Source organism: Dipodomys ordii, unplaced genomic scaffold (genome assembly GCF_000151885.1).
Source record: "Dipodomys ordii isolate 6190 unplaced genomic scaffold, Dord_2.0 Scaffold7, whole genome shotgun sequence".
Lineage (NCBI taxonomy): Eukaryota > Metazoa > Chordata > Mammalia > Rodentia > Heteromyidae > Dipodomys > Dipodomys ordii.
In genome coordinates, this window is record NW_012267223.1 from 23089730 (window position 1) to 23100159 (window position 10430).

At 52.7% G+C, this 10430-nt stretch overlaps 2 protein-coding genes across 2 annotated transcripts; both read right to left on the reverse strand.

Annotated features, from left to right (window-relative positions):
- Nucleotides 1-210: 210 nt before the first annotated feature.
- Hcrt (hypocretin (orexin) neuropeptide precursor) lies at nucleotides 211-1662 on the reverse strand. The gene is made up of 2 exons (XM_013037830.1): nucleotides 1642-1662; nucleotides 211-585 (listed from the first exon to the last, which is right to left on the reverse strand). The coding sequence occupies exons 1-2, from the start codon at nucleotides 1660-1662 to the stop codon at nucleotides 211-213; spliced, it is 396 nt and encodes a 131-aa protein (XP_012893284.1).
- Nucleotides 1663-3859: 2197 nt separating this feature from the next.
- On the reverse strand, nucleotides 3860-8582 carry Ghdc (GH3 domain containing). Its single transcript, XM_013008792.1, has 9 exons — nucleotides 8331-8582; nucleotides 7911-8190; nucleotides 7077-7198; nucleotides 6106-6607; nucleotides 5505-5697; nucleotides 5324-5395; nucleotides 5114-5247; nucleotides 4696-4781; nucleotides 3860-4491 (listed from the first exon to the last, which is right to left on the reverse strand). Exons 2-9 carry the CDS (start codon nucleotides 8176-8178, stop codon nucleotides 4273-4275), a joined length of 1596 nt encoding a protein of 531 aa, XP_012864246.1. The 5' UTR covers nucleotides 8179-8190; nucleotides 8331-8582; the 3' UTR covers nucleotides 3860-4272.
- Between the last annotated feature and the right edge of the window lie 1848 nt (nucleotides 8583-10430).

Sequence of the window (10430 nt, forward strand, 5' to 3'; positions counted from 1 at the left end):
ACCTTTATAATGACAATAAAACGTTTTAAAATATAAAAAAGATGCCCTGGCGCCCCCTGGAAGGCGCCGGTGGGGGGGGGGGGCGACACACTGTAACAAAGTCCAGTCACACGAACAGAGAGTCGTCTTTATTGCCTTTTTACTAGGGACTGACACCGGCGAGCAAAAGGGAGAAGACAGGACCCGAACAGGGACAGGAGAGAGAAGGGTTCAGATTCCGGGCCGCCCGGCGGGCACGGCTGCAGCGGCTGCAGCGGCGGGACAAGGTGGGCCGGGGCAGGGCCGGGCCGGGGGCTCTGCGCCTGCGCGGCGGCGGCCCATGGTCAGGATGCCCGCGGCGTGGTTGCCGCTGGCCTGCAGGAGGCGCTGCAGCCGGCCCTGGAGGCCCGGGGGTCCCAGCCTCCGCTTGCCCAGCGTGAGGATGCCGGCGGCGTGATTGCCCGCGCCGTGCAGCAGCTCGTAGAGGCGACAGGAGCACGTCTTCTGGCGACAGCAATCGGGCAGAGGCTGCGCGGCCGCCCCGGGGGACAGGAGCGCGGGCGGCAGCAGCAGCAGCAGCAGCAGTGTCACAGCCGCCCAGGAGACCTAGGGAGGGAGGCAGAGACGAATGCTGGAGGTCTTCCTCTCTCCCGGCCCGCCCACCAGCCTCCATTGCTCAGGCCCTAGCTTACCCTCTTCTAACCTTGTGCTGCAATCAGTTTTCCTGCTTCTGTCCTTGCTGTCTCCTTTGCTAGCTCATCCTGCAAGACCCAGCAGAGTATCTCCCCCGGGAAGTCCATTGGAGATTGCCTGGGTAGCCTCAATCTCTCACCTTTCATGATACTTCTGTCCCCATATTAAAGGCTTACCATTCCACCTAGAGACGGGTGTGTCTGAGTCTGTCTACTCCAGTTTTTTCATTATTGTTGTTTTTGGTGTGTTTGTGGGGGTTTTTTTCCCCTCTTTTTTTTTTTTTCTTCTCTAAATCATGAAGCTTGAACTCAGGACCTGGGCACTGTCCCTGAGCTCTTCAGCTCAAGGCGAGCACTCTACCACTTGAGCCATGGTGCCACTTCCAGTTTTTTGAGTGGTTAATTGGAGATAAGTGTTTCACTGGGATTTTTCTGCCCAGGCTGGCTTCGAACCAAGATCCTCAGATCTCAGCCTCCTGAGTAGCTAGCTAGGATTACAGAGTAGTTAGGATTACAGATGTGAGTCATCAACACCCAGCCAGAAGTTGTTTTTAACATGGGGAAAACAGAGGCCTTATTTAAAATCACCCTCCCCACCCCCTTGCCCACACAGCGAGCAACCAGGTAGAAATCCATGATCAACAGTACTCTAGGCTGTTGTATCCTCTGCCTTTTGCAGGAGAAACTGGACACCATGACTTCTGACCCATTTTGCACTCTTTAGAACAAAGGTTCCTCTACCTGTACAGTGCAGGGCTACTGGGAGGATGAGAAGTCAGGTACAAACAGCACTTGACAGGCACATAGTAAATCCTCAATAAACATAAGCTCTTAGAAGAACAGGGCACAGGACATGGTGTTAGCTAAGTCAGGTTAGTGGCCAGGAGTTCACATTAGGGAAACACTTTTGGCCTTTTCTCCAGCCCCCTGAGCAAGCATTCCTTTTACCTCCCTGCTATGGTGTCTTTACCTTTGTGGAAGGAAGCTTCATGGCGTCTGGTTAGGCCGAAAAGGAAGTGTCTGCAGTGCAGAGGTCCAAATGGCTGCAAAGCTTGAGACCAGCGTCTGGGTGTGACCGACGAGCAGGGGTCCAGGGTTTATAGTGCTCTGAGGTGGCAGGGACATGAGGAGCACTTGCGTCCTTTCCGGAGCCAGACAAAGGCCAGTCTAAGATTAGTATCCCAAAATGGGGGCCGTCTCCAGGCTGGGCCTAAGGAATGGCGGTGGAGGCATTAGGAGGCCCGGGTTGGATGTCTGTGACCTTGGTTCCCCTCTTTTGTCTATCTGCCTGCTCCTTGGAGATGGGGTGGTCTCCCAGCACTAATGAGGCCACCTTGCACCCAGGAATCTGACTGGATAATAGAAGCCTAAGCCTTCTCTGGGGCACTGCCTGGGACAATGGGGGAGAGGGCAGCTACTAATTAGGGGCGGCATTGTGCCTGTGTGTCCATTGTGTTGAGACACAACAAGCCCCCACCCTACCCTGTCACTGCCTCTGGGATCTGTCAGGTTCCAGAGCCTTCTTCCTCCCTGGAGACAGTTTCTGAGCTGCTCTCCCCTGCTGCCCAGCTTTCCTTCTACCCATTCCACCAGTCTTCATGATGGAAAACCCTGGAGAGCCACTGCAGGCAGTAGGAGCAAAACGCAGCCAGGCTTGGTTCCTGCTGGAAGCTGGTGGAAAAGTATCCTCCTCATTTCTTCTTCTTCCCCCCATCTCCATGGGATCCCCTTTTCTCCACTGATTTTTTTTTTGTCAGTGGTGGGACTTGAACTCAGGGCCTGAGCACTGTCCCTCAGCTCTTTTGCTCAAGGCTAGTGCTCTACCACTTTGAGCCACAGCTCCACTTCCAGTTTTCTGGTGGTTAATTGGAGATAAGATCCTCATGGAATTTCCTGCCTGAGCTGGCTTTGAATCACGATCCTCAGATCTCAGCCTCCTGAGTAGCTAAGATTATAGGTATGAACCACTGGTGCCTAGCCCTCTTCTCCATCTTTAGTGGTAGAGCCATTTAGCATGAAGGACTCATATTCTCTGTGAACTTAGCTTCTATTTAGGGCACTGTAACCGAGCCCCTGTTCTAGGCCAGCCTCAAGTAGCACGAGTGCAGCAATGTACATAGGCCCTGCTTTCAAGAAACACACGAGTCTGGGTGTGGTGACATTTGGCACAAGAATTCAAGAGAGGGAAGAATAGTCATCAGCAAAGACTTCCTGGGTTGCAGGGATAGGGAGGGGAAGTGAGAGGAGAGCTGGGGCTCTTGAAGGCTTTGTCTGAAAAGTAGACAAGTAGGTTAAAGGAACAGGCATGCTTCAGAAGAGACAACCTGATAAAAGGTTGGAGGTGCCAGGGCTTTGCTCACGTGGGGTGGGGGCGTGGTACTCAGTATGGAGAAAAGAGAAATGGCTATGAGGGCCAGCATTTTCTTTTCTCTTTTATTCTGTGCCAGTACTGGGCTTGAACTCTGGGCACTGTACTCTTAATTTGGCTTTTTTACTCAAGGCTGTTCTGATCCTTATACCTGAGTAGCTAGAATTATAGGTGTGAGCTACCAGCACCAGACAAGAATGTTCAAAGGACCTAATGGTTCAAGTTGATTGGTCTTCCTCTGTGGATGGAGAGCCACTGTGGGGTGGGGTTGAAATGGGAAAGTCGTGGGCTGTGGTAGAGGTGGCTGACAAGGGAGGGGCCCACCCGCGGGGACCCTAGAGGGACTGGGTTGCAGTGCAGAGGTAGAATTGGAAGTTCAACAAATGCTCCAGAACAGAGCAGCCTTGATTTAGGAGCTATGGGGCCTTAGGGAATCACACAAGGTGGGAGGCTCAGTTTCCCCACTGCTCTGAATTTGCTTCCTGCTGTGATAACGTTGCAATTTGAAGTATAGCTCCCCCTATGCCCACTATAGAAGTGAGTTGTGGTTGTTTGGTCAGAAAAGGGTCCTTATAGGGCACTGGACGTTGTGAACAGCTTTTTCACCTTTCAGCTATGCTGGTGACTCAGGGGGAAGCTGAAAGGGCAGTCTGTGTTTTCTAGGTTGCCTTAGGCAAGAAGGAGCTGCTCAATCCTCCAGGAAGCACTTCAGATTGAGCAAGGGAGGAGGGTCACAGGAACTCACTACTGCTGCAGGTGGCTTCCAACCACCCTGCTGGGGACCCTCAAGAGATCTTACAGAACACACTTGAAATTTGTCTTACTCAGAGAAACGATGCTGAGGTTTTTATTCATCAACTCCTGTCCCACATACTGATGAAGGACATGAGTTCCAATTTATTTTGGCCCACCCCAATGCATGGTTCAAGTGGCCAGAGAACACCACTGGGCTGAGACACACAGGAAACCATTGGTATGACTGGGAATCCTCTAGTAATGTCCTCCATAGCCGGCCGAGGTGGATATGGGCAGGGCACTGCTGCATTCTGCCATAGTCCTAAAGCTCACACTTCAGAATTAGCCAACAAAGGCCAACATTTCCCATCAGGCCCGGGGGCTCTGATGAGCCAATATCAGGTGAAAGTCTCTGGCCAAGGACTCTCCATCCAGAGAGGCCTCAGAGGAAAGAGTCAGGCTGGTGCTGTGGACAGCAGGGCTGTAGGCGCCCGTGGCTCAGGACACCACCCTTCTCTGCAGGAGCTGGGCCAGGTGCCTATGCCTAAGGACCCGGGGCATGGAGGGAGGGAAGGAAGCTGAGGGGCAGGAGGCCAGGGCAGCCCGGAGTGCTTGGAAGGCCCCTGGCCCCACCAGGTGCACCCTGGCAGGGCCCACGCTGCCTCTGAACCGCAGAGACTTGTAATGAGGCGAGGCTTCCTGGAGGCAGTGGTCCAGCTGAGAACAGAATGGTCAGAGGCTGGCAGGAGGCTGTGTATACATGACTATGCTTGGGGAGGTGGGTAACATGCATTCAGCACCCCTCCCATCCTGAGCCCTGGAAAGGGGCCTCTCCCCCCCTGCCTCTCTCTCTCTGTCACTCCCCCGGGGATGTGTGGAATGGAGAACAGGTGGTCACATCCTGGCCCCCATCTCCTTTACCTTATCTCGATTTCCTTCCGACAGATTCCGCAGCCCCCTCAGCTCCACAAACACCTCGTAGTGCGGAGCAGAGCCATCAGAGGAGTCTGCAGACAAACCCCACATGCACACGTTTTTCCTGAGAATGGGGTGGTTTTCAGGGCCAACACCCTTTGCCCCCATCTCTTCTTCCCTCTTCTGAGGCTCATGGGGGGGAAAGGGGGAACAAGGGCAAATGGAAAAGAACCTAGAGGCTAATCTTAAATATGAGACAGGTCAGGAAAGGAAGTAGGTAAAAAGTGCAGCAGGAAAGAAGGGAGTTAGATCCAAAGAGGGACTTTTGTTAGGAGCAATAAAGGAAGCGGATCCTTTCCTCCTTTTTAGAGGTCTCCTGGCAGGATGGATATAGATTATGGCAACAACTGATGGAGACCCTTACCCAGAATGCTGCTTTCCACACAGCCATGGTCCAACAGCTTAGCTCCTGGCCACTGTCCCACTGCCTGGGCCAGGGCTTCGGAGAACATCTTCTCACCAGTCATTTCTCCCCGTACACTCAGAGTCTGGTCCAGCCTGGGGGAGGAAGAGGGCAAAGGCAGTGGTGCCCGGTATACAAGGACAGCCCTTCAGTACCCCTGGGGTTGCTTACCTGTACATGAATCTGACAACTGGACACTTATTATAGGCACCAACCACCTGTACCACATCACCCAAGCGGCACCTGAGGGAGGAGGGTTGGGAGAGAGGGTGTGCTCACCCCCTTGCTCGCCCCCCTCCCCCAGCGGGGCATCAGAAGGCCTGAGGTAGCTGGGGCAGGGGCAGCGGATCACCTGGTCAGCCTGACGTGGTCAGTCAGCACCAGCTCATACTCCTCGCCCCTTTGGGCTTCAGTCAGAAGGAAGGTGGGAGCTGTCTCCTCTTGAGTTTCTTCCTTGATTGGGAGCAGCTCAATAAAAGGGGCTCCAGGGTGCAGGAGGTAGAGCCCATGGGGCTGCTCTGGCCATAAGTTTAGGCCTACCACCCCTGCAGGGAGCAAAGCAAGTTCTTTGCCATCTGGTGGTGCACTGACATCAGACAACAGCAGCAGGCCGCCAAGCCTTATCCTGGACTCCAGGCCCCCGTCCTCCCCATCCTGCTCCCCATTCTTTCTGGCTTCCAGACCCAGCCTTGTTTGTTCCCTTCTGGGAAGAGGCAGGCAGAGGGCTGTGGCTTTAGAGGTAGCAGAGCAGAGTAAATCCTAAAACTGGGGAGTTTCATGCAACATTCCTGCTTCTCTGTGAACCTGAGTGTTCACACATCTGTGAGATACAGCTGAGAATCCCCAGTGTGTACAGTGTAGGAAGCATTCAAGGAGTCTGTAGGACTCAGTGTACGGCCGAGACTGTATGCCTGTGACCCGTCCCCGCTCCACCCAGCCTGCATTCAGCTGACCTCCAGAAGCAGCATAGGCAGGAGAGAAGAAGGCTAGCCCTTGACACCACAAAGCCCCAAGGGCAGCCACTGCCTCCGCCTGTCCTCCTGCATCCAGAGTCACCACCACCCGCAGCTGTGGCCATAGCCGAAGGGCCAGTCCTCGGGATCCCTGCTTCAGGGCCTCCCGCAGCTCAGCTGCCCGTTTGGGGAGCGGCTCCCCTGTGTTCCCAGCAGCTATTGCCTCCGCCAGTTCTTCGCCCTTGACCTCCAGGCCTGAGAAGACATCCAGGAGCTCCACTGCTGTTCCAGCCTCCAGTGCCCTCAGCCCTGGGGACCTGAGTGCCACGAGCAACAGGGCCTCAGTGTCCTTGGTCCCTGGGGGTCTTGCCCAGCTCAGGACACTCCCAGGCCAGGGAAGAGGGCTGGGCCATGGAGATGTGGGGGTCACACAGGCAGTCCCTCCTGGAGCTAGCACTTCTGGATAGGCCTTGTTCAGGGCTACAAGACCCAGCAGGGTGGCCTGATGGGGGAAACAAGAAAGGCTGTTAGGAGCCAGGTGCTAGTGGCTCACATCTATAATCCAAAGCTACTCGGGAGGCTGAGGTCTGAGGATCATGGTTCAAAGCCAGCCCAGACAGAAAAATCTGTGAGACTCTCATCTCTAGCCAGCAAAATAAACAAACAAACAAATAAATAAAAATTTAAAGGCCAGAAGTGGAACTGTGGCTCAAGTGATAGAGTGCTAGCCTTGAGCAAAAAAAGGGATGGTGCCCAGGCCCTGAGTTCAAGCCCAGACCATCACAAAGAAAAGAAAGAATAGAAAGAAAGAAAGAAGAAAAGAAAAAAAGAAAAGAAAAGAAAAAAAGCTGTTAGTCTGACTTCACAGCCAGACCCTAAATGGCCAGTCTGAGTGTTCTTGTCAACTCTGACCGAAGAGTTTGGCAGTAAGTAGAGGTCTGGTGTGCTAGGCTCTGGCCATTCCAGTTTACCTGCACAGAGGCCTCTCCTGAGTACTGGTTGGAGGTAGGTGGGGGGAGGTGGACCTCATTTTCTTCCTCTGGGGCTTGGCTGGGATTGGTCAATGGAAGACGATTCCGAAAGGTGTTCATATCTGTAGCCCCAAAGACACAAGAAACACCTCAAGAGGATGCATAATTCCTCAAGAGTTTCAAGCAACACTGGCGAGACCTTTCTGGAAGGAACCCAGCACAGGGCTTGGTATGGGAGAACATCTAGAAGAGGTGGGGAAGAACTATGAGTAGAGAAAGAGAGAAAAAGAGGAAGGACTAGGGATTATAAAAGGGACCAGGGTTACAGGGAGCCAGTGGCTCACACTGGTTATCCTAGAAGAGTCTGAGATCTGAGGATTGAGATTTTGAAGTCCATAACACTCTTATCTCCAATTAACCAGCCAGAAGCCAGAAGTGGAGCTGTGGTTCAAGTGGTGAAGAACCAGACTTTGAGTGAAAAAGCTCAGGGACAGAACCTAAGTCCAGAGTTCAAGCCCTAGGACAGGCATCAAAAGAAGAAAAGGAAACAGCTAAGGGACAGTAACCAGGTTCTGAATTTAGGCCCAAGTACCAGAAGGTCCTGAATTCAAGTCAGAGTACCAGAGCATGCGTGCACACACACACACACACACACACACACTCAAGGTAAGAAAATTCATCTTATGTGAAATGGACAACCAATCCTGGGCCCTGGTGGGTCTCTGGGCCAGGACACACTGAGTTGGTAATGGGGGTTGGGACAGTGTTCAGGTTCTAGAATCTGACTATACTGTGGGCTTGCTTTCAAACCTCCCCAGCCCCTGGGAAACACACCTGTGCTCCCCTTGGAGGAACAGCGGGGTCCCCAGGCTCTCTGTAGACACCAGGTCAGGGCTTGCTGCTGACTCTCCTCCACACACAGTGTGGTCTGTTCTAGTCTCCGCTGCTGCCACGCAGCTGCCCAGCACAGGACCCTCCATGCCACACGGTGCCGAAGGTTGGCAAGCCAGAGCAGCCTGGCCTCCAGGGATATCTGCTGCCTAAGCAAGGTGAATGTGGGCAGCAGCAGCAGCATGAGAAGCAGCAGCAGCCACAGCAACATCTCCACACAGTCCTGGGAGGAGAAAGGAACCCGTGGGGCCCTGCGGAGATGCCCCCTGCCCCCACTACCACCGAAAAACCAAGGGAAAAGAAGTTACAGGGAAGCCAGGATCCTGCTGGGCAAGGGATAGTGTGGAGGACACTGAGGCTGACCTGAGTTCAGACCCTGCCTCTGCTGCTTGTTAGCTGAGTGGTCCTGGGTTCCTGGTGCTGAGCTTACTTCCTGATCCTACAATAGGGAAGAATAATTAGTTCCCGCAGAAGGTAGAGAGTGTGGGGCACTGGCCTGACACTGAACCATAGTTACTTAAAGAATGACATCTTTGGCTTTGTTTTCTCCCAGGATCCTCCCTGTCCCAGCTTGGTGGACCTCTGAAGCCCTAGGTAATGGAGTCCAGGTCCACAAGCACCTATCCCACCCACTTCCGCTTACTCCCAGATCCCCCCCGCCCCCCACCCTCCACCCCCAAGCCCCTCAGTGCCTGCAGTCTCAAAATACATCCGGCAAGAAAGGTGGAGCGATGGCTTTAATGGGCTGGACATAAATGAGGAAATCCGGCAAGAAGAGGGAGGAGCTGGGGGGTGCTCTTAAAGGGACCAGACCTAAGGGACAACAAATTGCGTGCTGGCTCAGGCCAGTAGGTGAGGGAGGTCAACCCAGAGTAGCTGATTCTCAAACATGGGCAGGTGAAGGAAGAAAAGGCTAAGTGTGGAAAAGAGAACCATTAAACAGCTTGAATCGTGAGGGAAGGACTCTCCATCCTGGAGCAGGTTCAAGTCAGAGAACTGCTAAAAACTAAAAGCTGCCAGGCAGCAGTGGCTCATGCCTGTAATGCTGGCAAAGCAGGAGGCTGAGATCTAAGGATTATAGTTTGAAGCCAGCAGAGGCTGGAAAGGCTCTTATCTCCAGTTAACCACCAAAAAAGCTAGAAGTGGCGTTGTAGCTCAAGTGGTAGAGTGCTAGCCTTGAGGGGAAAAAACAAAAAACCCTCAGGGACAGCACCCAGACATACAAACAGATAAAAGAGCATTTCACTCCAGAAATCTTTTTTCAAGAAAGTTAGTAACTTTTTCCTTTCTTGGTTTTTTCTTTTTGGTGGTACTGGGGTTTGAACTCAGGGCTTCATGCTTGCTAGGCTGACACCCTAGCACTCCACCTAGCCTGGCTATTTGCTAGCTAATTGGAGATGGAGTCTAGACTTCTCTGTTCTTGAGTGGCAATCCTTTAGACCTCAGCCTCCTGAAAAGCTAGTATTACAGTCATGAGGCATTGGCCAACTTCTACCACTAAGCACTAAACTAGAATATGATGTGTCTCATAAGCAAACTGCCAAGAAATTACCAAGACAGAAGGAGACCTCATCCTTTTATACAGACAAGCAGATGCCCTCTATTACACTGGTTTGTGTTTTTGTGGTTGTTGTGTGTTTTTTTTAAACTAATACTTTATCCAGGCTCTACCTGGTTAATTGGCATGAGTGTCTGCATTAATTTGTTGACCTATCTCAAAGTAAAACAATTAATTTATTTTGTCAGTCATGGGGCCTGAACTCTGGACCTGGGCGCTGTCCCTCAGCTCTTCAGTTCAAGGCTAGCAAGGCAAGCGCGCTACCACTGAGCCACCTTCCCAGCCCGTTTTTTTTTTTTTTTTGGTCAGCTGTGAGGCTTGACTTCAGGGCCTGGGCACTGTCCCAGAGCCATTTTGTGCTCCAGGCTAGCACTCTACCACTTTTTTTTTGTTTGTTTTTTGGGTCCAGTCGTGGGCCTGAACTCTGGGCCTGGGCACTGTCCCCTCAGCTCTTCAGCTCAAGGCTAGTGCTCTACCACTTGAGCCACAGCACCACTTCTGGCTTTTTTCTTTTTGCTTATGTGGTGCTGAGGAATCGAACCTAGGGCCTCAGGCATGCAAGGCAAGCGCTCTACCACTGAGCCACCTTCCCAGCCCCTACTCTACCACTTTGAATCACAGAACCACTTCTGGTTTTTGAGTGGTTAATTGGAGATAAGAGTCTCACAGGAACTTTTCTGCCTGGACTGGTTTCCAACCATAATTCTCAGATCTCAGCAGCCTTAGTAGCTAGGATTATAGGCATGAGCCACTGGCATCTGGCAAATCTATGATTTTTTTTTTATTTACTTTTTTTTAGGGGGGGGAGGGGTCCAGTCGTGGGGCCTGAACTCTGGGCCTGGGCGCTGTCCCTCAGCTCTTCAGCTCAAGGCTAGTGCTCTACCACTTGAGCCACAGCACCACTT